Here is a 26640-nt window from a genome sequence, read left to right as displayed (position 1 = left end):
GGGAGGCTGAGGCCGGAGAATGGCGTGAACCCAGGAGGCGGAGCTTGCAGTGAGCTGAGATCCGGCCACTGCACTCCAGCCTGGGCGACGGAGGGAGACTCCGTCTCAAAAAAAAAAAAAAAATTTTAAAAGCTACAAAGGACAAGTGGTGGACGAAGACTGGTTGATCAGTGTTACCATTTAAATCATATTTTTGTTTATGTTTCAATAAAATTTATTAATTATTGACCACTGGCTGTGTCAGGACCATATTGAGGAAGCAAAGACTAATTAGACATAGGAAAAAGCTTTAATGACATAGAGGGTGTTGCTAGATTTTTTTTTTTTTGAGATGGAGTTTCGCTCTGTTGCCCAGGCTGGAGTGCAGTGGCACAATCTCAGCTCACTGCAACTTCTGCCTCCTGGGTTCAAGCGATTCTCCTGCCTCAGCCTCCCAAGTAGCTGGGATTAAAGGCACACACCACCACACCTCGCTAATTTTTTATATTTTTGGGTAGAGGTGGAGTTTTACCATGTTGGCCAGGCTGATCTTGAACTCCTGATCTCAAGTGATCCACCCAACTTGGATTCTCAAAGTGCTGGTATTACATGCGTGAATCACTGTGCCCGGCTCTAGAGGTTTTTTTAAAAAATAGCTCTTTATTGTCAGCATTATAGTGTTAAGTACTTAGAACCTGTCGTCTTGAGATGGAGTACTCCCTTTTATGGATTATCATTTTGCCTAGTAAAATGCTTTCTAAAAAGTACAGTGCAACAATTCAGGAAGGCTGTAGTTATATAGTTGAATTTCTCACAAGTTTTTTGTTCGCTGGTGAGACAATCTATAGGGAAAATTAGTGAATAAAACCAGGACAACCAGGAAACTGGTCAGCTGTCTTCTGCCCCTTTCACTGCTGTCCACTGCTGTTAAACTCCTTCAAGTATCTTAAAGTTAATTTCCACTTGAAGAGTGGTGAGTCGATTTTTTTTCAGTGTCATAAACATGTATGTGTGTGTATACATGTATACACACATATAAAAATGCCATTATATCCGTGTTATAAACTCTTGGTACCATGGTTATTTAAGGTATATATTCCTGATACTTAAAAATAGTTTTCTTATCAGGGACTCTTCTCTCCCCCACTGTTGTGTGGGGAGATAATCTCCCATTTCCCATCTCCCATCACCCCTACTTTGTATGAGCCACATCTGTATTAGAAAGAATCATGTTCAGTATCATCCATTTCTAGCTTGCATCACAGAAAGGGTTTCTACATGATGATAGGACTTCTGATAAATTTGGTAAACCTGAGTTTTAGGAAACTTGAATAAAATCCATATTCTGGATTTATAAATTCTGTACCTATTTTGAAAGAATGCTTTTTATTTATTCAGCAACTCACTTATAAGCTTGATATGGTGAAGAGCTCTGGAGACCAGGAATTGGAAGGCAACTTTCTGTAGTGAAGAAAGTTGACTAAAGGTCCTTGAGCCAGTCAGAGCTGCTTTGGTGTGGTTCTTTCCTTCTAAATAATTTTTTAAATCAGTTTTTAAAAAATAACTTCTCAGTTGTGTTGTGTTTACAAAGACCTTCTGTGATCTGAGATTATAAAAGAAAAATCTCCCACGTTTTCTTGAAGGAATCCTGTGCTATCGTTTTTTGTCATTGTTAAAATATTTCCCCATCTGAGGTTTATTTCAGTATGAAGTTTAGGGAGTTAATTTAAATTTTTTCAAAGGGCTAATCAGTTGTGTCAAAACTATTTTTTGAACAACTTTTCTCTTCCAATTTGAAGGAGTCTTTATCAGATAATGAAACATCTTTGTGCTGTGTCTTGTTATATGGAAGTTTTTAATGTTTATTTAGTCAGATCTGTTATTGTAATTTTTTAAACGGGAGTTTTAACTTGTTTTGAAGAGCTAGCAGTGCAATAGAAATTTAGACTTTGCCTGGCACTTACAATGAGACACTGTTTAGTTCAATATAACATAGATCTGTCTAATAATTAAAACTGTTTATCTGAGCTTTCTTACAAAACATTGATTTTTCTCCCAAATCTGTTAATTTTTCTTTCTATGGATTTTGAATTTGAGGTCATGCCAAAAATGCCACCTCCCCCTTTTAACCTTAAAATAGTTTATGTTCTTCTATATTTTCTATTTTCTTATAGGTGCTACTAAAAATTTTAGATCAATATAGACAGAAAGAATATGTAGCTCCCCGTGTTCTCCAGCAAGCATTCAACTATCTCAACCAAGGGGTGGTTCATTCTATAACCTGGAAGCAGATGAAGCCACACATACAGGTTAGTGTCAGAGAGCAGCTCTCCAAAATTATTCTCTGGTTAAATTAGGTTTTCTAGACAAAGTTAGTATTACTACTCCTATATTTTACATTTTGTATATACATTTTACCATTAATAATTTCTAATGAGTGAAGTCCTATGTCAGATATAAAGGGCTTAGAAATTTAAGTATTTGAGAAAAGTGAAGCCTTCAAGTTTTATGAGTTGGGAGACCTGGATTCACTTGATCTTGCTTAATCTCATTAAGCCTTATTTTCTCCTCTGTTAAGGCAGATAGTGTTTTTCTGTCCTTATCTAAAAGTTGCTAGGATCAAATGAGGTATTTTGTGTGAAAGCATTTTGAAAACTTACCAGGGCTCTACTAAGGTAGTGTTATTTTGCAGGAATTGAAGACTGGTATGTGACTGTTTTTATTTTGTAGGTATGAGCAAGGTTTTTATTTCTTTTCTTGGATTGTTAAGTTTCAATAGCATCATTGTTTCTATATCAATTGTTTGCCTAAAGGTAGAATTCAGCATTGTTATTTAGCTAAAGAACAAATGAGAATGGAAAATTATAGGCCACGAATAAATAAATACTTATTTGTATACAAATAATTGGATAATTCAAGAATGTTAGGAACTGAATACCTACTGTCTCCCAAACTGTAAATTCTTAAATTTTATAAATGACATGTGAAAAGAAAAATCTTTCACTTTGCTGTTTGCTGTCCAGGATAGAATTTTAGTGTTATTACCCGTCTTACCAACAGATATCTTTTCTTTGTTTTATGTAGACATCTTAATAACTATTTGCCTAATCACTTTGATCAAATAGTGATAATTTCTTTGCAATTAATAAAGATACTGATTTCATTTGCTGTGTTCCTGTAAAGTAAGGGTGAGTTGTGATAGCATTTATTCTCTACTTCATACCTTTGGCTTTATTTTTATATAGCTGTAGGAATAAGAAAATGCTGATCCTTAGGCTGAATTTTTTCTCTTAGAATTATTTAATTTGGATTAAGTGATAAGAGATGATCCTGTTTTTATATAAATTGTTAGCATAAAAGGGCTTAATAGAGCATTAGTAGCAGTGCACAGAGAGGCTAATAAATACGACTTTTCTCTAACTAAAACCTACATTTGTAGAGTAGGAAATTAGTTTTTTTGTTGAAATAGAAGTAAAGAAAATTTAATTTTTTTTTTTTTTGAGCTAGAGTCTCACTCTTTTGCATAGGCTGGACTGCAGTGGCATGATCATGGCTCACTGCAGCCTGGAGCTCCTGGGCTCAAGAGACCCTCCAAGATGCATGCCACCATGCTTGGCTACATTTTTATATATATATTTTTGGAGATGGGGTCTCGCTATAGTACCCAGGCTGGTCTTGAACTCCTGGCCTCAAGCGATCCTTCTGCCCTTGGGCTTCCAAAGAGGTAGGACTACAGACGTGAGCCACCATGCCTGGCCCTTTAATATTGTTAATACATGGACATTTAGGACCAAAATGGAAATGTTAAAAAAATTTCAAAATAAGAACCATAATAGTAAATATAACCTTGACTTGACATTTTATACACACAGAGTTTGGAAAACTAACATCATAAAGGCTGTCAACAAATACATTATTAGTATTCCTCAAACTTGAATAGCCTATACACATTTGTTACTTTTTTTTTTCTCTCATTTTAGAATATCTCTGAAGATGTGATTTTTTCTGTGATGTGTTATAAAGATGAGGATGAAGAGCTGTGGCAAGAAGATCCATATGAGTATATAAGGATGAAATTTGGTAATTGAGATGGTTTTATTTCTCATCCGTTCCTGCATATGTAAAGTAGTATAACTAAATTTATATTTTTAAGCAAATTTTATTACTTTGTTAAATCTCCCACGTTCTGCTTTGCATGATAAAATCTGAAACTTTGAGAGTTTGATGTTATTTTGTTGAACTAGAGAACTTGAGATTGTCGGATGTGGGGGATGAAAAGCCACCTCATTCATCTCTCTTACGGGTGCTGAAGTTCCCATGGAGCCCTCTGTTACTTACGCTGTTGTGATGCTGATCTGCAGGGATTATCCCTTTTTGTGCCTTTTGGGAGACTCATTTATAGATTGGGTTGTACTCATGTGGGAAATACTTTGGATTTCTGCATATTTTAGGGTATCCCAATTTGTTTTGCTTGCTTATCTGAGAGACTAAGTGTTCCACAAGGGAAAGAAATTTCATATGGGGGCCCCACTGTGTATGGCCCAGTTCTTTGGGTGTCCTTTTAACTTGGATCTTCGTGGAAACTGTTGAATTGTGTAGGTGGCCTGATTTATTCCCTTTTATTCCCAGTTTGTATTAATTGCTTCATGGACCACTCAAGCACTTAACGTAGCAAAATATTAATTTGCATACCTATCTCCCACAACTTAGAAGCTGAGGACAGGAATTTTATCTTATTTATTTGCTTTATTTTGCATTTTCTATCTCTTCTACACCTCTGCATTCCTCCACTAGTGCTTGGCCTCCAGTATGCCTTCAAGCACTAGTGGAGGAATGCAGAGGTATAGAAGAGATAGAAAATGCAAAATAAAGGCCAAGCACTAGTGTTTTTGCAGAACTTTGTGTTTATATTATTTGATTCAGTAAGTGAGGACCCCGTTTTCTCTTGGAGACAAAGTATAAGAAAAGCAAATGAATGAGAAACATTTATCATCTACTTGATTTCTTTGTTCTTTTTCTTTTGAAAATCTTTATTCATATGTGTAACTTATTATTTCCCTATTCTTATGCCTTTATTTTTCTAGTTAGTTTTGAGTGATTAGCCAACCATTCTTCTCTCTTTTTTTTTTTTTTTTTTTTTTTTTGAGACAGGGTCTTGCTCTGTTGATTAGGCTGTAGTGCACTGGTACAATCGGAGCTCGCTACAGCCTTGACCTCCCAGGCTCTAGTGATCCTCCCACCTCAGCCTCCAAGTATTGGGGCCACAGGTGTGTGCCACCACACCTGGCTAATTATTTTTTGCAGAGACAAGGTCTCCTTATATTTCCCAGGCTGGTTTGAAACTCCTGGCTCAAGTGATCCTCCTGCCTTGCAAGGCATTCTTTTATTCTTTTAGTGTTTACTTCTTTTATAATACCTATGTGTTTTTGTGATGTACAGAGTATTTGTTTAGCTTTCAGAAAGTTACCATGATTTTATGTATTCTTCATATCTGATAAGATAGGTATTAATATCCCAGTTTTTAGAAAATAAGAACTCTGTGTCTGTTGATTAACAGTGGGAATTTACATTTTATTGTTTAAAAGCGGATATGGGTAACTCAAGACTGACTAGCTGAAGTGAGTTTTCTTTAATTTTTCTTTCTGTAGACTGGAATGCAGTGGCTTTGATTTGATATGTGTATTTTACTTTTGGGTAACCATAGGGAAGAACAGTTACTGTATTTTCTTTTTATATGTTTGTCACTTGGAATTATTTATGTGTAACAAAGCATTCCTATCTAAATGTATTGACTGATTAATAATAATGTTTTAGTTTCTTTTTATCTACTCTTTAACCAACATCTCCCCATTTCCCCCAATAATGTTTTTTGATTTAGTAAAAACTAACAAGAGCTCAGGCTTTGATGTTAAGATAGCGTGGGTATGAATGCTGGTTTAGTCACTTACCTGTTGTGTGACTGTGGACAGGTTACTTAACCTCTCTAAAATTCAGTGATTTCAGCTGTCAAACGGGTGATGATAATAGTTCTGGGAGGATTAAATGGGATAATACACATGAACTGACTGCTTAGCATAGAATACTAGATGCTTCTAAAACTGTAGCATATGGCCTGGCACAGAGTAAGTACAGTACTCCAAAAATGTTCTTATTATGTTTGTATTTTATATTTTGAGGTAGACTTAGATTTGATTTTATCTTTTATATTTAAACAAGGACATATCAGATACCTTTCAAGATTTCAGTTTATTATGTAAAACTGCCTATTCTGAAATTTGTGAAAATGTTCATGGTATTAAGTGATATGTTAAGTTTTAGATAGGTGTATATTCAACAAATATCCATTGATGACCTGGTGAACCTACGTATCGACAGAGCCAGGCATGGTCCTAGCAGTCCCTCAAGGCTTTTATACCTGCTGTTTCCCCTGCTTGGAGTGCTTTATTCATGGATTGCTTTCTCCCTCATTTCATTCAATTTCTGCTTAAACGTTACCTTAACAGAGTTGGAGAGGCTTTCCCTAACACCTTATTTAAACTAGCACCCCATGCTCTGTCACTCTGTCTTTTTATCCTATTTTACATTTGTTTTTAACCTGACTTATTATGTGTGTGTGTATGTACACTCTGTTTCTTTGTCTCACAACGTAAGCTCCATGAGAACCTTTTTGTTTGATCTTTGTATCCCAGGGTCTAGAATAGTGCCTGGCACATAGTAAGAACTGAGTACATTTTTGTTGTTTTTTGATAGAGATAAAGCACTTTTTCTGTTCTCAGTGAAACATATGTGCAAATGCATTGTTTTCTTCAATATAATAGTTTAAAAGGACAACCTGTAGAGTTTGAGGAACATTGTTTTGTGCAGGAGACAACAATGTTGTGGTGCCACTGTATATCCTTAGCTTTTTAGTGCTGTCAACCAGTGTCATATGTGGATGGTTTTATATTTTTGGTTTGGAATAGCAGCCAGTCAGGTTTAAAATCTAGGATAAGTAATTATATTTTTGCTAACATAGTTTTAACCTTTTAAAATCTCAGATATTTTTGAAGACTATGCGTCTCCCACCACAGCAGCCCAGACTCTCTTATATACTGCTGCAAAGAAAAGAAAAGAGGTATTTCATTTTTCTTTTTAAATCCAAAACAAAAGTGGCCTGTGTTGATTTGATACTCTAGTATATCCCTGGTGTTTGAGAAATTATGTTGTTATTCATTATAACTTGTCACCTTAAGAATTTTTTTTTTTTTTCTGTCCTGGTGAGGGGAAAGGGTATCATGGTTATTTTGTTTTCTTAATAAATTGTACTTTTCTTATTGAGCTTATAGTTGCTTGATAGAACATAATAAAATGGCTTTATTTTTAAAAATTTGTGCATCACAGTTAATACTATAGTAAGACGAAGTTCATGTAGACTAAAATGGATTCTTCTATTTCTTTAGGTGTTGCCAAAAATGATGGCATTCTGTTATCAAATCCTAACAGACCCGAACTTTGACCCTAGGAAGAAAGATGGAGCCCTGCATGTGATTGGTTCCCTAGCTGAGATTTTACTGAAGGTTAAGATAATCAAAATTTAATTTACTTAATAACATTGTAAAGCACAGGCAAATGAGAGAATATGAAAGTTATGGTTAATTTAAAGCTGGTGACTACTTCTGGATAATTGAGTTGACAAATATCCTCCTTTCTGTCACCTATTTCTTTAATTAAAAAGAAAATTTGACTAACATTTTCAGTATGAAACCGTTGCTATGTGAAGGGGATACAAAATATCTTATTTCTACAAAATCAATATCAAACTGATCTAAGGTAGTATTTGTCTTGTTTTAAAACATGCAACATATAGGTCAAATAATTTCACAAAATTATAAGTAGAAGTATATTAAATGCAAGTCGTAGTAAACATACTTGATTAGGAAGTGATTCTTACATATGAAAAAGAAACTGATAAGTTGAAATTTGTTTCCTAATAGAAGAGTTTATTCAAGGACCAAATGGAGTTGTTTCTACAAAATCATGTATTTCCATTATTATTGTCTAACCTGGGATATCTTCGAGCTAGAGTAAGTGTTTCATATTTCTGTTAAATAAGTTTCTCATATTTCTGTTATGTATCTTAAATCTTCATAAGATAATTATTCAAATAAATGTTTTTGGATAAATTGACCTTTTACCACATATTGAGATGAAATAGAGTCAATTAGAATGTCTGCCTATGGTCACATCAGCTGAATAAAGGACAGACTATTAAAGAAAAAGATTTATGGGCCGGACGCAGTGGCTCATGCCTGTAATCCCAGCACTTTGAGAGGCTGAGGCGGGCGGATCACTTGAGATGGGGAGTTTGAGACCAGCCTGGCCAACATGGTGAAACCCCATCTCTACAAAAATACACAAAATTAGCTGGACTTTGTGGCGGGTACATGTAATCCCAGCTACTAGGGAAGCTGAGCCAGGAGAATTGCTTGAACCCGGGAGGCAGACGTTGTGGTGAGCAGAGATTGTGCCACTGCACTGCGGCCTGGGCGACAGTGAGATCCTATCTCAAAAAAAAAAAGGAAAAGATTTATGGATTTTATTTCCTGCTGGTTTTATTTCATTTGTCACCCTAGCCTCACTTGTTGCATATGTAAAACATGCAATGAGAAAGGTGATTTTATAGCAGTCATACAATTTAAATTCACAAATGGATTTATTTTGTGTATAAAATGACGTGAAATTCTGGATTAGCTAAGAACTTGAATTTGATTTTCAGTATATTAGGTAGATTTGCCTTAGTAAAATGGAGAGATTAATAATGCATGTGAAATTGTGCTCTATGTGTATATTCTTTTAGAATCAATGTATTTTATGGAGAAATAGAAACAGGACTTTTATTCAAGAGCCTAGTATTTCTCTTTGTAAATATATCAGCACAAAAAATGTCTTGCTTAAAACAACATATATTAACAATGCCTTGTACGCTAGTAAGCATTTTATAAAATAATAGTTACTAGCGAGATATCTGGACAAATGTGGAGTAGGGACGCGGAGAGCCCATGAGCATTTTTACAGTTGGGCTCCTACCTTTGAGAAGTTGTATGAATTGTGATTCTCTTGCTAAAAGTCTTTAGTAACTAAAATTAATTTCTGTTGATTGTGTTTGATGCACACAGAGAGTAAAATATAATAATGATTCTGTGGTCTAATAGTTAAAATGTGATCATCTATACCAGGTTTAAAATTTTTGGTACCTATGTGACTGAAAAAAAGGAAGTTTGCTAAACCAGTTAGTGTAAGGGAGAATAATGTTTTACCTAAGTGTGACAAATGAATTTCACATACTGGTTTAGAGTTGCTTTTACATATAATACATTAATTATGAGTTATAATATTTATTAAAAGCATAAATAGATTTTTTTTCAAAGACATATTTGGCTTCTTTTTCTCTTTCCCATGAAAAACATTATTGCATATGGGTAATTTAGAAGTAATGAAAATGCCTTACTTGTAAAAAGGGGGATGTAGAAATTAGAAACTAAGGCTACTATATTACCCCAAAAGCAAACATTTCTTCATAGAATTGATGATATGTTACTAAGAAGTTCCTATATCTGTGACATTATTACAGAATGCTATAATCCTAATAGCTCCCTACTTACCTTTTTTAATAATACAGTCTTGCTGGGTACTTCATGCATTTAGTTCTTTGAAGTTCCATAATGAGCTCAATCTAAGAAATGCAGTTGAATTAGCGAAGAAGAGCCTGATTGAAGATAAAGAGATGCCTGTCAAAGTTGAAGCTGCCCTTGCTCTTCAGTCCTTAATTTCTAACCAGATACAAGGTAAAGCCAAAATACCTTTCAGACGTTTTCTCAAATAATTTCATTTACTTTCTTCCCTAATGAGGATGCATCTCCATGTCTGAGGGTTCAGGGTTTGGAATTCTGAGTTTGCCCTCTCAGAATTTTGTAGTTTATTCTTGTCCTTTTTAGGTGTTGCTATTGACTGTAGTTTTCAAAATTTTAGATTAGGAAGCATGTTAATCATTGTGGGGCGCTAGGATAGGCTGGGTGTAAAGTCACCTGGGCCCAGTTTTGATTTTGCTACTAACTTGCCATGGAAACCTGGGCAAGGTGCGTGATCTGTCAAGGCTCAGGTTTCCACATATTTAAGTTTAGGGGAGTTGGACTGGATGACTTCATGATTCCTTTCACCTCTAGGATTCTGATTCCCCTAGTTTTGAAAGTAGCAAGTAGTATTTCTCATGAGTGATAACAGAGTCTCATTTGTTCAGAGTGTTCTGATGAAAGTTCAAATAAACCTTTGAAAGTAAGTTCAGCTTTACAAAGAACATGAACCTAGTTTGCCTCTATTCAACAGTGTTTCAGTGGGAGGATTGGATATTGTATACATGGCAAAGGAGGGTGGTAGAGATGGCCTGGGGCAGGGAAGGGGCCCCATCAGTGTTCTGGATAGTCTTCAAATACATGATTTTTTTATAACTTGTCCTGAGAACTGATTCATGTTTTCCAAGTCATTCTGATGACCAAGTGTATGTATAATTAGAATTTCTCAGTGGGGACTATTAGTATTTTGGGATAGTTTCTGCACAGGACAGTTCTCTCCTGTGCAGAACTTCTTATCCTTATATTACTCTTGGGGAATTGATATATTGGTGAACATTATTTTGGTACAGCTTTGTAACTTACCACAGAGCAAGTGTGTATCTAGAACCTAATTTAGGTATTACCCTGGGTCACTTGACCTTGTGACCAAATTAATTCCTTTTATCATCTGGGCATGGTAATTTTTATTACTTTTGTTTGTTTTATTGAATTAGCTAAGGAATATATGAAGCCACATGTGAGGCCTATTATGCAGGAACTGTTGCACATTGTTAGAGAGACAGAAAATGATGATGTTACTAATGTCATCCAGAAGATGATATGTGAATACAGTCAAGAGGTAGCCTCAATTGCTGTTGATATGACCCAACACTTGGTAAGACTGGGCAGTTTTATGTTAATTTGGTTTAGAAACCTTGAGTAATCTAAATAAACTCCAAAATATGGAGTTCAGTTCTATTTGTACAGTCATGTGCTGCATAACAACATTTCAGTCAATGACAGATTGCGTATACGATGGTACACTCATAAGATTATAATACTGTAGTTTTACTGTACCTTTTCTATGTTTAGATACAGATATTCCATTGTGTCATGATTGCCTGAGTATTCACTACAATAACAAACTGTACAGATTTGTGGCCATGGAGCAGTAGGCTATGCCATCTAGATTTGCCTAAGTACACTCAATGATGTTCAAGCAAGGATGAAATTGCCTAACGACACATTTCTCAAAATATATCCATGTTAAGCGATGCATGACTGTAACTGAAATATTGATTAAAAAATTATTCTGATATTTATATAGTTAATTAGACTTTAATAATTAGGATAATTTCTTTCATCTAGAATATTCTGAAATTTTATGATGTGCCTTCTAAATTTTTAATTTCTGGGCTTTGAATGAGGAAGTTCATTTCCTTCAGTTTGGGGCAATTTATTGTTTTACTTTTTTGATAAATTTCTCGTTACTATTTTTTTTTCTGTTCTGTATTTCCTGATGTGGAGAATTACATCTGGACTGTGTCTCTAATTCTTTTTAAAACTTTTCCTCCTGTTTTCTATGTCTGTTTTTTTTGTTTCATTTTCTAAGTGATTCCTTGACTTCTCAATCTTCTATTGCATTTTTCTTTTTAGTATTACTTGATTTCACTTGTCCTTGATTGTGATTTTACTTGCTTAGTGACAACTAGAAGTTAAATATTAGCTCTCTGGGTATAATAGCTAATGTAAATAGCTATACTTAAAACATGACAGGTTCTGTTATTTTAAGAATAGAGATGATTCAGTCAGCAAAGTGCAGACTTCAAAGTTTGAGCAATGTAGACTTTAGATGTGTGACACTGCCATTTTGCTTTTATAAAGGGGGAGCATAACAGTACTAATGGAATACTTTAATGTTATTTTCATAGGCTGAGATATTTGGCAAAGTTCTTCAAAGTGATGAATATGAAGAAGTCGAAGACAAAACAGTAATGGCTATGGGAATTTTACATACCATTGATACTATCTTAACAGTTGTAGAAGATCATAAAGAGGTGAGATTTCTTTGTGGTTTATGATACAATAGTGGCATTTAACTGAAATTTATTGTGATCAGTGGGCATGAATTTTGAAGTCTCCACTTTTAAACTGCTACTTAGTTATCTTGCTAGGCTTTAAAAATTGCCCTCACGTTTTAAAGAAACATATTTAAATGGCTAACATTATAATATATTGTAATATTTGTAATATAATGTAAATATTATAAAGTATATAGTGTATTCCTTTATATTAATTTGAGTTCAGTTAAGCATATCTGCTATGTACCAGGCTAGGTTCTTGGGGAATACCAAATTGAATAAGAAATGAGCCCAGCTTTCTGGGAACCAACAATCTAGAATTCTTGGTAGAGAGTGACAGACAGCAGTCCAATCACAGTGGCAAGTGTTAGGTGATGGAACAGAATTCTGGTATAACAAGTACTGTAAAAATGGAAAGGAATAAGTGAAAGAGCTGAAAAGCATACTCAACTGAATTCCAGAGTGTTATTGGGATAAGGCTTTATACAGTTATTTATCTAGTGCTTTCACATCCATCAGCTGATATGATCTTACTAATGCCACCACGACATAGATAGCACAGGTAATGGTAGTCTGTTTTGCAGAAGCAGAAACAAAGTTCAGGTGGATTTAAGAAACTTGCTCATGGTCCCAGAGCTAGTAAGTTGTATATTTGGGTTTGTAGTCAGATCATTTTGATAATGTATCAGTTTATCCCCATTTAAAACCTCCAGCTTCTTCCCAAGTATCCCATGGCCTCTCCTTAACTCAAATTAGATTTTTGTTCATTGCTTCTGTGAGTGCAAGTTGACTTGTTTGGCACTGATGGCAATTACTGTTTTATAAGGTGAACACTTAGGAAGCAGGTGCTAGTACTACTTTATTTATTTATTTATTTCTTTATTTGAGACAGTCTCACTCTGTCACCCAGGCTGGCGTGCAGTGACATGATCTTGGCTCACTGCAACTTCCACCTTCCAGGTTCAAGCAATTCTCCTGCCTCAGCCTCCCGAATAGCTGGGACTACAGGTGTGCACCATCACACCCAGCTACTGTTTATATTTTCAGTAGAGATGTGGTTTCACCATGTTGGCCAGGCTGGTCTTGAACTCCTGACCTCAGGTGATCCACCTGCTCCAGCCTCCCAAAGTGCTGGGATTATAGGCGTGAGCTGCCATGCCTGGCTGCTACCACTACTTTAAATAGCATTGTTAAGCCATGTAGCTGTTGGTTTATCCTGTGTTTATCACGTGCCAATGGAAGATGACTTGGTTTTTATTTATTTGTTTGAGACAAGTCTTGCTCTGTTGCCCAGGCCGGAGTGCAGTGGCATGATATCAGCTCACTTCAACCTCAGCCTCCCGGTTCAAGTGATTCTCCTGCCTCAGCCTCCCAAGTAGCTGCCTGCCACCCCCCAGGCGAATTTTTGTATTGTTAGTGGAGAAGGGGTTTCACCATGTTGGCCTGGCAGGCCTGGAACTGCTGACCTCAAGTGATATGCCTGCCTTGGCTTCTCAAGGTGCTGGGATTATAGGCATGAGCCACTGTGCCTGGCTGACTTGGTTCTTAAAAATGGCTTGATGCTCTTCTAGACTAGTCTTCATATGCCTAAAGGGCTTAATTTTTATTTTCATTTTCATTATTTTATTTTTGCGTCCTTCTGTATTGAAACTAGGTGGTCCTCTTGGTAACAGTGAGATGTTCCAAATTAAATTACAAAATTACAAGTAAATTTAAGGGATCGTTCTTTTGTCTTATACTTAGAACTTGTATTTTAAATTTGAAGAAACCTTAGAAATAACCTCGTCCAGTTTTCACAAGTGTGTGTGGGGCATGGAAGAATGAGCTGCAGGGATAGTTTAAAAACAAAACAGCATCATTTTGTTTTTATTTTTTCTCTTGATATTAAATTTATTTTGAATTCCAAATAATATTAAAGGGACATGTGAACTTATTGTAATTATCAAGAGAGGCATGGGTGAAAATTGAGACACACTAATACAGCATCCTTACCTAAAGACAAAAAAAAACCACCTAAAGCCTTCAGCTAAATGGCTTTACCAAGGCCATGAATAATTACAGGCAAAACCAACTGGCATCTTGGTCTCCTGACCAAGATTTTGAGCTTTAACTTATTAAAAGCAAACTTTGAAAAAAATATATCCTTAAAAGGAAAAAGCACATTTATGAAACACTGACAAATAGTGTATGAAACACAAGATTGTGAATCTAAAATAGGTGCTTAAGCATATGCATTTTTGTTTAATGATTTTAACCTTATTGACAGTTTTTTTAAACTGGGAAATTTTGGATCATTTGAACCTTAAGACAGTGGTTTAAGTTGAATATGAGAATATACTTGACAGTTGAAATAGGACGTTTACATGAAAAATGTAACCCACCATGGATTTTAACTTATTTTAAAATATTTGATACAAACATATGTTGAAAAATTAAAAAGATGTGAAAAGAAAATTCATTGAAATTTTACCTTCTCACTCAACTCCCCAGCTATCTAATTCTCCTCTCTGAAGTAGCTATGTTTTTCCTTTTTTTTTTTTAAACCAGGTTTTTGTGCCCTTCTAGAGACTTTTCTGTTAACATATAAGCAAAAAGTGAACGTGTATATTTTTCTTTTATGAAAATGCTAGCATGCTATACACAGTTTTTATTTGCCATTTTTTACTTAATATATCTTGGTGATCCCTCCATGTCAATAAAGTTATATATTTTTAATGGTTGCTTAATATTCCCTTGTATGATGTGTCAAATTTATTTCACCAGTCCCTGTTTAGTGGATATAATTTAACTGTCTCTTGTTTAAATGGACATTTGATTGCTAGTAATCACAAACATTGCTGAAACGAATGAATGGCTTTTTACGTGTTGTTTTGCACACATAATATGTGTAAAGGGTAAATCCCTTCAAGTGGAATTGCTGGGTTGCATCGTGATTTGTATGGGTAAGTTTGAAGGATGTTGCCAACTTGTCCTTCATTGTATGTACCGTTTACACTCCACAAATCAATATACAAACAGGGTCTTTCTTCCCAGCCCCATAATTGTGATCATTGCCAGTTTTAAAAGGTCAAAATTGTTAATGTTGCACTTGGAATTTGTACCCTTACCGTGTATTATAATGAACATCTTTTTATAAACACAGGCAAAGATTATTAAAAAAAACCACACATTTTCTATTGTATTTCAGTTTTAAAAAATTAATTTTATATAAGTGGAATTTGATCTTTGTGATACCATTTGAAAATATTTCACTTATTTTTTTGACTTCCCAATGCCCCATGCAAAAGTTTTTAATTTTTTAGTTAGATGATTTCATTTTTTAAAAAATTATTTCTGGGCTTTGAGTCACTTTCCCTTTTCAGGATTATAGAAGAATTGTTTTTATTATTTTTTTTTATGGTTTATTTCTTCACACTGAAATATTTTATCCATTAGGAATTAATTTTGGTATAAAATACATGGTAAGGAACTAAATCGTTAAGTTTGTTATGGATTTAACCCCCATTTCTGTCATTAGTCTATTTTTCAAAATTTTCTGAGTATTCTTGCATGTTTACTTTTTCACATGAAGTTTAGAATTAACTTGTCAGGTTACCGTCTGAAAAATGTCCTGTTGATATTTTTATTGGCACGGTATTAAATTTATATATTATGATAATTTTAAGCTTAATATTTAAAATTTATCTTTAGATTACGCAGCAGTTAGAGAATATCTGTCTACGGATCATTGATCTTGTTCTGCAGAAACATGTAATTGGTAAGTTCAAAGGTTAAATAAAAAGATAAATTGAAAAAATTTTAAAAATTTGAACTCAAAGTATAATTTTAGCCCTTCAGATTTAACAAGATTGACAATTTGAGAAAGAGAAGCATAATCACTTTAATTTTTGGATGTCCTTTCTAGTGTTAAATATCTGTATTTTCATTTAGAGCTAAAAAAATTATGCATCCAATGAAAAATTTTTGGTGTTGGAACTTTAAAGGACAGTAATTTTAAATTGTACATTGCTAGAAATGAACTGTGATGAGGTTTAGGTGAGGTTACTTTAATCTTGGATCGAAAAATGTTTAATAGGCATTTTTTAAAATCAGAAATGTGAAATGGCTGGGCACCATGGCTCACACCTGTAATCTTAGTAGTTTGGGAGGCTGAGGTGGGTGAACTGCTTGAGCCCAGAAGTTCACGACCAGCCAGTGCAACATGGTGAAACACTGTCTCTACAAAAAATTAGCTGAGTGTGGTGGCATGTGTTTGTGGTGCCAGCTACTCAGTAGGCTGAGGTGGGGAGGATCACATGAGCCTGGCAGGTAGAGGCTGCCATGAATTGTGATTGTGCCCCTGCACTCCCCTTGGACAACAGAGTGGGATCCTGTCTCAAATAAAGTATGAGTTAATTGTCCTGTTGTCTATTGTGGTATCTGACTTCTGAGTAGAATCAGTAACCAATGTTAGATGTTACAAGCTGATGGGAATTTTGTAGAGGAGGTGAGTCTTCCATTGTATTCAAGCATTTTGAAGATGCTAGCCCCACGTCATGTGGGTGTGAGAGAGATGCAAGCTGTGTAGTACTCAGATAGAAGGATGCAGGAAAACCATGTCTCTGATTAAGAGCAGTTGTCTCCAGGCTTTTTATTGTTCACTCTGTTAGTAAAAAGTTGAGCATGCACTGCTAATATATGTGAATAATATTTTAAGAGTACTTGAATACAACATGGTAGATATAAACAGTGGAATACTATTCAGCCTTAAAAAGGAAATCCTGTCATTTGTGACAACATGGGTGAATCTGGAGGACTTTTTGCTAAGTGAAATAAGCCAGGCACAGAAAGACAGATACCACAAGATCCCAAACTCATAGAAAGAACAGAATTTAGTTAGCAGGAAGTGGAGGGAGGGGAGATGTTGGTCAAAATGGTGACCATAGTTAATAACAATGTATTATATACTTGAAAATTGCTAAGAGTAGATTTTAAGTGGTGTCACCACGAAAAGCTATGTGAAGTAATGGATGCCAGATTTAGTCATTCCACAAAATATACGTATTTCAAAATGGTGTATACTTCATATGTACAATTTTTATTTGTCAATTCAAGGTATTTTTAAAAAGTACATCTTTCAATAAAAAGACCAGTGGTTGCCAGGGTTTGGGGATGGGGGAGAGGGCAGGATGAATAGGTAGAGCACAGAAGTTTTAGGCAGTGAAACTACTCTGTATGATACAATAATGATGAACAAATGTCACTATACATTTGTCAAAACCCTTAGAATGAACAATGCAAAGAGTGAACCTTAATGTAAACTATGGCCTTTAATTAATAATAAAAGAATTTCTGAAAGTTCTGTTTTGGCTTATTTCGCTTAGCATAGTGTGTCCATCTCTGTTGTTGCAAATAACAGGATTTTCTTTTTTTTAAGGTGGACTAGTACTCTATCATGTATAATACCACATTTTCTTTATCTGTTCATCTGTCAGTGGACACTTAAGTATTTTCATATCTTGGTTATTGTGAAACATGCTTCAGTGAACATAGGAGGGCACATTATCTCTTCAAGATCCTGATTTTAATTCCTTTGTATATATACCCAGTACTAGGATGACTTGATCATATGGTAGTTCTATTTTTAATTTTTTGAGGAACCTCCATACTGCTGTCCACAGTGGCTATTTTTACTCTCTCACCAAGAGTATACAACAGTTTCCTTTTTCTCTACATCCCCTTCAGCATTTAACTTTTGTCTTTTTGATAATAGACATCCTCGTATATATGAGGTGGTATCTCGTTGTGGTTTTGATTTGCATTTCCCCCATGATTAGTGATTTAAAATATTTTTTTATATACGTTGGCCGTTTTTATATAATCTTTTGAGAAATATCCATTCAGTTCCTTTGCCCATTTTTAAGCTGGGTTATTTTCTTTCTACTGAATGATTTGAGTTCCTTATATGTTTTGGATACTAAATCTTCATTTGATATAGGTTTTAAATATTTTCTCTCATTTTGGAGGTTGTCTCTTCATTCTGTGAATTGTTTTCTTTGCTATGCAAAAGTCTTTTAGTTTGATGTAATCCTATTTTTCTGTTTTTGCTTTTGTTGTGTGTGCTTTGGGATCATATCCTCATATCAAAAAAAAAAAAAAAAAAAAAATCATTCCCCAGACCAGTGTTCCAAGTTTCCATGAAGCTTTTCCCCTATGTTTTTATCTAGTAGTTTTATCATGTCAGGTCTTAAAGCTTAAGTATTTAATTAATATCAAGTAGATTTTTGTATATGGTATAAGATGAGGGTCTAATTTGATTTTTTGCAAATGGATATTTAATTTTCCCAGTGCCATTTATTGAAGAGACTGTCCTGTCTCCATTGTGTGTTTTTGGCATCTTTGTTGAAAATTAATTGACCCTAAATGGGTAGATTTACTTTTGGGCTTTGTAATTGGTTCCATTGGTCTGTGTGTCTGTTTTTATACCAGTGCCATGCTAGAACTTTTAGAAATTCTGTATTTAGATAATTTATTTTTCAAATGATTTCCTTACGTAAATTATTTCTCAATATTTGTAATTTCCATTTTATTTTGCTAGCTTTTGAAAATATCAAGTTTTAAGTAATATTAGAGAAACTTTAATCAAGTTTCCAGGGTGAATGCTGGTTTTTATAAGAGAAAAACATTTCAAGTTAGACTTCTTTTTTTTTTAATTTTTTTTATTTTTTTTTTGAGGCGGAGTCTCACTCTGTCGCCCAGGCTGGAGTGCAGTGGCCGCATCTCAGCTCACTGCAAGCTCCGCCTCCCGGGTTTACGCCATTCTCCTGCCTCAGCCTCCCGAGTAGCTGGGACTACAGGTGCCCACCACCTCGCCCGGCTAGTTTTTTATATTTTTTAGTAGAGACGGGGTTTCACTGTGTTAGCCAGGATGGTCTCGATCTCCTGACCTCGTGATCCGCCCGTCTCGGCCTCCCAAAGTGCTGGGATTACAGGCTTGAGCCACCGCGCCCAGCTAGACTTCTTTGCTCAGTGATGTGGTAGGAACTATTTGAAATTTTTGTTGAGGTTTGTGTTTCCTGGTTGTACGTGTAGATATAATTTACTTTTGACTGAGAATAATGATATTTGTGAGTATAAGAACATTTCCTTTGAACTCTTCTACTTTATAGTGGGTCTTATTGTCTTGATTAACTTGAAGAATACTGTATGTTTTACAGGTTTTGTAAATTGACAGAATACTGCCTGGTGTATAGTTGTTAGTAAAAGTATAAATTTGAGATAGGTAGATACTTTAGTCTGATATAATTAAGCTCTCCAAAGAATATTATTAATTATTTGTACATTTTAAATCCTCGACATGAAAGAGGAATGATAATCTATTCCTTCTTGTATCTATTTCTAATACAGTTTTGTAAATATATATAATAAAGCAGAAACAACTTTATTTTTTCAATAGTATAAGAAAGTTTAGTGAAAACATTTTTGCCTTGCCTTATTGAACAGAGGGGCAGATCTTGGTAAGAAATGGAAGCTGGCAGATACATAGCCGAAGATACAAATACTGAGAAAGGGAAGTTTATGAGTACATTGGATAGAGGAGGACTATGTGTGCGTAGGTAGTCTAAACCCTCCTCTGTGTGGTCTTTGTTTTAACTTTTGCTATTTCCTAGCATTCTAACTAGAGATTTTCTTCCAGAATTCTATGAAGAAATTCTTTCCCTGGCATACAGTTTAACCTGCCACAGTATTTCCCCTCAAATGTGGCAGCTTCTAGGTATACTATATGAAGTGTTTCAGCAGGATTGCTTTGAATACTTTACAGGTATGGCTTTGACCATATAAAATTTTTGCTTTTCTGTGTCTAGATATTACTTCCTGTCGACACCTGAAATAAAAACACATACGATTCCAATATTGACCAGAAAATGTGTTTATTTCCTGGTCACATGAAAGCTGGGGCTATTGTAGCAGTGTTTTTCAGACCTAGGTATATAGGCAGAGGAGATAGGCTGTATTTCTTATGGAGTCTTAAGTTAGTTTATGACCAGAACATATATCCATATGTTAATTTAATAAGTATCTTATGGACACCAAGTATATTCCAAGCCCTATTTTAAGCTCAGTAATCCAGCAGTGAGCAAAATAAACAGCCTTTTCCCTTGTGAAGCTTACATTCTAATGGAGATGATGGGAGGGTAGGGAATCACTCAGACAAATGAGCAAGAAAATATAAAATATGTCAGATAGGGATGAGTGTGCAGTGGAGAAAGGGAAAAAATTCAGCTCAATTGCTTCATAAATGATGAGCATCTTAGTCTTTCTGCTTTACATTTTCCCCATCTATAAATATACAGCAGACTTATTACTTTCATTTCTAGCCTTTTGTGCTTGCATGGGAAGATACTAATGTGTGGGTGCTACAGAAATGTGGTTTCAGTGGGAATAATTTATTTCTATTCCTGTCACTCAAGTCTCATTTGAATTTTTGATTTTTTTTCAGACATGATGCCTCTCCTCCATAATTATGTGACAATAGATACAGATACCTTATTATCAAATCCAAAACATTTAGAAATTCTTTTTACAATGTGTAGGAAGGTAAGCATGTCCTTATCTATTGTTGCAGTGGTTCTTGCTAATGTTTGCCTGTTTTGCTTCAGGATACTTTTTCAGTTTGTTTCTTATACATTTAGTTCTGCATTATCTTCATCAACATATATTCTTTCATTTGTATTTTCAAAAGGATCTTTGGGATTTGAAAGTTTCATATTGTGTGTCGTGCTTATGAATGTTTGCCACTTTTATATCTGCTTTTTACTTTGTGTTTTTTTCTTTTGGAAATGAATTTTCTACTTGATTAAAGAAAAGTGCTAGGAAAATTAACCACACATTTTGTTAATCAGTGACAAATGGAATGATTTTTTTTATTTTTTAATTTAATATATATATTGGAAGCCACTAGATGTAGGTAACCTGAGCATAAACAACTTAAGATAAAAATTATAATAGTTGGAAAAGCATCATTTAACAAGAATCTATACTGTACAACGTACATAATGGCTACTGTTATCCTTATACACAAACATGATTGTCTACCATGTTGTCTTTGCCACAAGATAGATTTGGCCCACTATTGGTTATATTTTGGGATCTTTGGCAAATAACGTTTTTCTTCTCCTTTAGGTAAATAAATAAATAAATAAATGTCTGTATACACACACACACATAAATGTGAAACTGAAATTATATTGCATAAAGCTGGCAGGCAGATTTTATAAAGCTGGGATAACCAGACACCAAGAAGTTTGGCCATAGAGTTGGGAGTAAAATAGCTAGTGTACAACCCCCACAACACATTTTTTTTTCCTCACTAGAAGGGGTGTACCCAAAATCTGGTAAGAGCTCTGTACTGATAATCAGTATATCTGGTTTAGGTCTAGGTCTTAGTTTAGTTCTAAAGAGTCAGGGAAATTTTGGGAAGTCAGTAAGCTTCTTCAGGTATAAAGTGAAGGGGCTGAACTGTGAGTTGTAATGATTCATTTACCTCTGTGAATAACCCATGTTGTTAAATCATAATCACGTGGCAATCTTCAGTTTTCCCTGTTAGAGAGGTAGCTGATAGAGAAAGAGGGAAAGAAAACAAGTATAACAGTTCTGTGTATTCCATTAGTAATTCACAGCTTCCCTGTATGTTTGCAGATACAGTAAAATTGATACAATGATTTCCTTATACTTATCAAATAGTTATAATATATTTAATATTTTGTGAATATGAAATACTAGTTTTAATACTAGCTAATATTTGAATTCTTATTATATATACCAGACATTTTCTAAGTACTCCCTACAATATTAACTTAACATTTTGAGAGCATGAGGAAGGTATCACATTTGTATCAAAAGGAAACTATGACATAATTTCTTGCACTGTGCCTGAGGTTAGGAAATAGTTGTAATCACATAGCTACTATGTGTTGGAGGCAGATTTGAACCTAGTCTGACTCCAGAGCCCATTTTAAAAATTACAGGATACATTTTTGTTTTCTTTCCTTTTGGCAAACCAAAACGAAAGGCCCCCAAGTAAATGCAATTTTGGGAAAAGGGAGTAATTCTTTTTCTTTCTGTATCATACAACCCCGTGAAGTAGGTTCTTTTATTCCCATTTTATAGATGGGGACAGTCAAACAAAGAGGTTAAGTAACTTTTCTAAAAACACAGCTAATATGTGGAAGAGCTGCGCTTTGAACCTAAGCAGCCTGGTTCCAGAGTCCATTCACATTTGGAAGCTAGACTGTGATACACTGTCGTAGAGATAGCATTTTAAATTTATGTAAATATAGTTGATTCTTGGCTTTGCCTGATATCTGCTTATGATTCAGCTATTTTCCAGCTTCCAAAATGTTTATTGCTATTACCTCTACTTTTTTTCTTTGTATATGTACATCTTTAAAATCTCTTTACTGTCATTTTGATAGCATTTTGGGAGAGAATGAAATTAAATGGGAATGTTAAATCTGTCAGAATTATCTGGAATTTCTTAATTCATTTTTCTTAAATTTTATTTTTCTAGAAAAGTATCGAATCTAAGCTTTTAAATGTAAAGAATACAGTATTCTTTATAGTCTTATTTCTAATCCTTCTTTGTCTGTATTTGTGTCTCTTTCCTAGTATTTTTAACATTTTGCTTTTTTTTTCCTTAAAAATAACTTACACAAAAGTTGCATACTTCAGTAAGTCTTTTTTCAATGAATATGTGTTTGGTTTCTCTCTGTTACGTCTTTTTGTCTATATTTTAAATTTCTGGCCCACCCTTATTTCTTTAAGTCTATTCTTTTTCATCTGAAACAATTTTTAATAGAAGCATGCTCTACTCTAGGAACTTTTTTGAGAATCTTATTATAAGGCAGTCATATTCCACATTTTATGTATGAACATGTACATTTTGGAATTGTTTATAGTAGTGAAAATACAGAATTAATAATAGGGAAACTGTCTGGTAACCTTGTTATATTCGTCTACTGTCATATTGTATAGTTGTAAATGGTTACAATGTCCATGAAAAATATTCCTAATTATGAAGTTCATGTTGGAGAATTGAAAGGTATATAACATGAAATTATGGTGGTTATGAAAAAAATGGGTTCATATGGACCAGGATTCAAAAGGAACAGAAAAATAGTTTCATTGTTTGATAAGATTATTTTGTTTTGTTTTGATTTCATTTTATAATTTTGGTGCCTTTAAAGGGAAGCTTCATTTATCTGGAAAATTAGCTTATGTAGTCTACTTTATTAATCTAAGGTTAAATAGTGAATTATTGCTCCTTATAAGAAATGAGATGATAGATGGAATTTATTTTGGCCATTCTTCTTTGGGTTGGTGAGGTAAACTTGCACAGCAAGCAAAGCTATGGTTCCTATGGCTGAATTTATGTGGGACATTTGTGCATGTGGACTTGATTAACTTCTACGCAGTGCCATTTACTGCTGAGCTAAATTGTAATTACTGCAGGTACTGTGTGGAGATGCAGGAGAAGATGCAGAGTGTCATGCAGCTAAACTTCTGGAAGTCATCATTCTTCAGTGCAAAGGAAGGGGAATTGATCAGGTAATGTATGTCTGGAAAGCACCTTACTTGATGGTTACATTTGAAGTTTACATGCCTGCTTGACTTTTCGTTTATGATGAAAAATGGAAAGGACAGCCTATAGATTGTGCTTTCTGGTACAAATCCTGTTTAAATGACAAAAAGAGCCAGGTAGTTTGGAAACTGTACCTTGCATTGTAGCTGAGAAAGGCATGCACAGAAAAATATGTAATAATGTAAGGGGCTATCAAAAAAAAAATGAAGTGTGTAAATGCTACTCAGTTGGAGTCTCAGAGATTTTCATGTTCCCTTTGTTTTTGTGTATTCTATTTAAATATTCCTAGGTACCTTTTCTAACCAGAAATTAAGGTACTCTAGAAAAAAGTATTTCTTGACCATTTTAAAAGGCTAAAATTTATATTTTTCATAAGTTATACATTTTTAATCTTGTTTTCAACAAGATTAATGCAATTTTTGATACTATTGTGATAAGTTGTTCAATAACTAAGAAAAATGTTGAAATATTCAAGTAAAATTGTGAATTTTTCTTTTCTATAAGTTTTGCTTTATGTATTTCTTATAATAGTTTTGAGATATAATTCACATTCCATACAGTTCACCCGTTTAAAGTGTATACATACGTGGTTTTTAGTGTATTCACAGAATTGTGCAACTGTTATCACAATTTTAGAACACTTCATCACCCCTCTCCCAAAAAACTCAGTAACAGTCACTTGCCCCAAGCTCTGGGCGACCACTATGGCTTTGTCTCCATAGATTTGCTTATTCTGGGCATTTGATGTAAATGGAATCATCTTATATGTGGTCCTTTGTGACTGGCTTCTTTCACTTGGCATAGGTTTTCAAGGTTCATCTGTGTGGTAGTGTGGATTGGTACTTTATTTCTTTTAATGCCAAATAATATTTCATTGTTTGGTTAAATCGCATTTTATCCATTCATCAGTTGTTGGTCATTTGGGTTATTTTTACTTTTTGGCTATTATGAATAATGCTGTTAGGAACTTTTGTGTCCAAGTTTTTGTGTGAATATGTTTTCATTTCCTAGGAGTGGAATATGGTCATTCTGTGTTTAATCATTTGAGGGACTGTCAAACTGTTTTTAAAGCAGCTGCACCATTTCCCATTCCTACAGCAATGATAGAGGGTTCCACTTTCTTTGTGTTTTTGCCAGCACTTATTTCATTTGTGAAGTAGTGTCTCATTGTGGTTTTTATTTGCATTTTTATGATGGCTAATGATCTTGAGCATGTTTCATGTACTGATTGGCCTTTTGTATATCTTTTTTTGGAGAAATGTCTAATCAGATCATTTTCTCATTTGTAATTACTTGTCTATTTATTGAGTTGTTGGACTTCATTATATATTCTACATTGAAGCCTGTTATCTGGTATCATTTGCAAAATTTTCTCCCAATTTGTCTTGATGGTGTCCTTTGAAGCACAAATGTTTTTAATTTTGATGATGTCTTTTTTTTTTTTTTTAATTGCTTGTGGTTGGTGTCTTTTTTTTTTTTTTTTTTTTTTTTTTTGGAGACAGGGTCTCATTCTATCACCTGGGCTGGAGTGAAGTGGCACAATCTTGGCTCACTGTAGCCTTGACATCCAAATCCACCCACCTCAGCCTCCTGAGTAGCTGGGACTGCAGGCACGTGCTGCTACACCTGGCTAATTTTCGTAGAAAAATGCTGCGACTACAGGCCTGAGCCACTGTGCCCGGCCGTTGCCGTATTTAAGGAACATTGCTAGCTCCAGTGTCATGAAGATTTATCCTCTTTTGTTCTAAGAGTTTTATAGTTTTTTTCTTACATTTAGAGACTCTTGATCTATTTTGAGTTAGTTTTTGTACATAGTGTGAGGAGGGGTCTGCATTTTAATTCTTTTGCATGTAGTTATGAAGTTGTTTCAGCACCATTTGTGGAAAAGACTATTTTTCCCCCATTGAATTGTCTTGGCATTCTTGTCAAATCAGTTGACCACAATGTGAGGGTTTTTTCTATACTCATTCTATTTGATTTATGTACTTATCTGTTCTTATTTCAGTACTGCATTGTCTTTATTACTTTAGTTTTGTAGTAAGTTTTGAAGTCAGGAGGTTTGAGTCCTGTAACTGCATTCTTTTGTGAGATTGTTTTGGCTAGTCAGGGTCCGTTAAATTTTCATACGAGTTTTAGGATCTGTTTGTCAATTTCAGTAAATAAGCCAGCTGGGATTGTAACAGGCATTGTGCTGAATCTATAGATTAGTTTGAGAAGTATTTCTGTTTTAAAAATAGTCTTTCAATCCCTGAACATGGGGTGACTTTCTTTTATTTAGGTTTTCTTTAATTTCTTTCAACAATGTTTGGTTGTTATCAGAGTACAAGTTTTTCAATTCTATTCCTAAACTATTTTTATATATTTTCTTTTTGATGCTATTGTAAATAGAGTCGTTTTATTTTCAGGTTTGTTGTGAGTGTATAGAAATATAATTGTTTTTGCATGTTTATCTTGTATCCTGAAACCTTGCTGAACTATTTTAATAGTGTTTTAGTGGATTCTTTAGGATTTTCTATAAACAGGATCGTATTATCTACAAATAAGTTTTACCTTTCCAGTTTGGGTGCCCCTTATTTTTCTTGACTAATTGCCCTGGCTAGAATCTGGAGTGCAATGTTGAATAGCTATGATGAAAAGAGACATCTCATCTTGTTCCTGGTCTTAGGAGGGAACACGTTCAGTCTTTCACCATTAAGTCTGATGTTACCTGTGGGCTTTTCATATGTGCACTTTGTCAGGTTCAGTTCTTGACTGTTGCTAACTTGTTGCTTTTATCATGAAAGGGTGTTGAATTTTGCAGAATGCTTTTTTCTGCATCTACTGAGATGATCATGTGGTTTTTGTCCTTTTAGAATAGAAATGTATTGCCTTA

The 26640-nt window shown here is 34.5% G+C and overlaps 1 protein-coding gene across 1 annotated transcript in view; it reads left to right on the top strand.

The window, feature by feature from the left end:
• The window catches only part of IPO8 (importin 8), a 66834-nt gene that overhangs the window by 23024 nt on the left and 17170 nt on the right, over nucleotides 1–26640 (top strand). The window contains 12 exon segments of the mRNA NM_001257497.1: nucleotides 2154–2288; nucleotides 3960–4059; nucleotides 7017–7093; nucleotides 7419–7535; nucleotides 7953–8042; nucleotides 9638–9803; nucleotides 10802–10962; nucleotides 11999–12124; nucleotides 15839–15905; nucleotides 19824–19949; nucleotides 20628–20725; nucleotides 23639–23734. Coding sequence (NP_001244426.1) covers nucleotides 2154–2288; nucleotides 3960–4059; nucleotides 7017–7093; nucleotides 7419–7535; nucleotides 7953–8042; nucleotides 9638–9803; nucleotides 10802–10962; nucleotides 11999–12124; nucleotides 15839–15905; nucleotides 19824–19949; nucleotides 20628–20725; nucleotides 23639–23734 — 1359 coding nt within the window.

This window comes from Macaca mulatta, chromosome 11, assembly GCF_049350105.2.
Source record: "Macaca mulatta isolate MMU2019108-1 chromosome 11, T2T-MMU8v2.0, whole genome shotgun sequence".
Lineage (NCBI taxonomy): Eukaryota > Metazoa > Chordata > Mammalia > Primates > Cercopithecidae > Macaca > Macaca mulatta.
The sequence above is the reverse complement of the archived record's forward strand: the minus strand, read 5'-3'. Positions and strand labels throughout refer to the sequence as shown.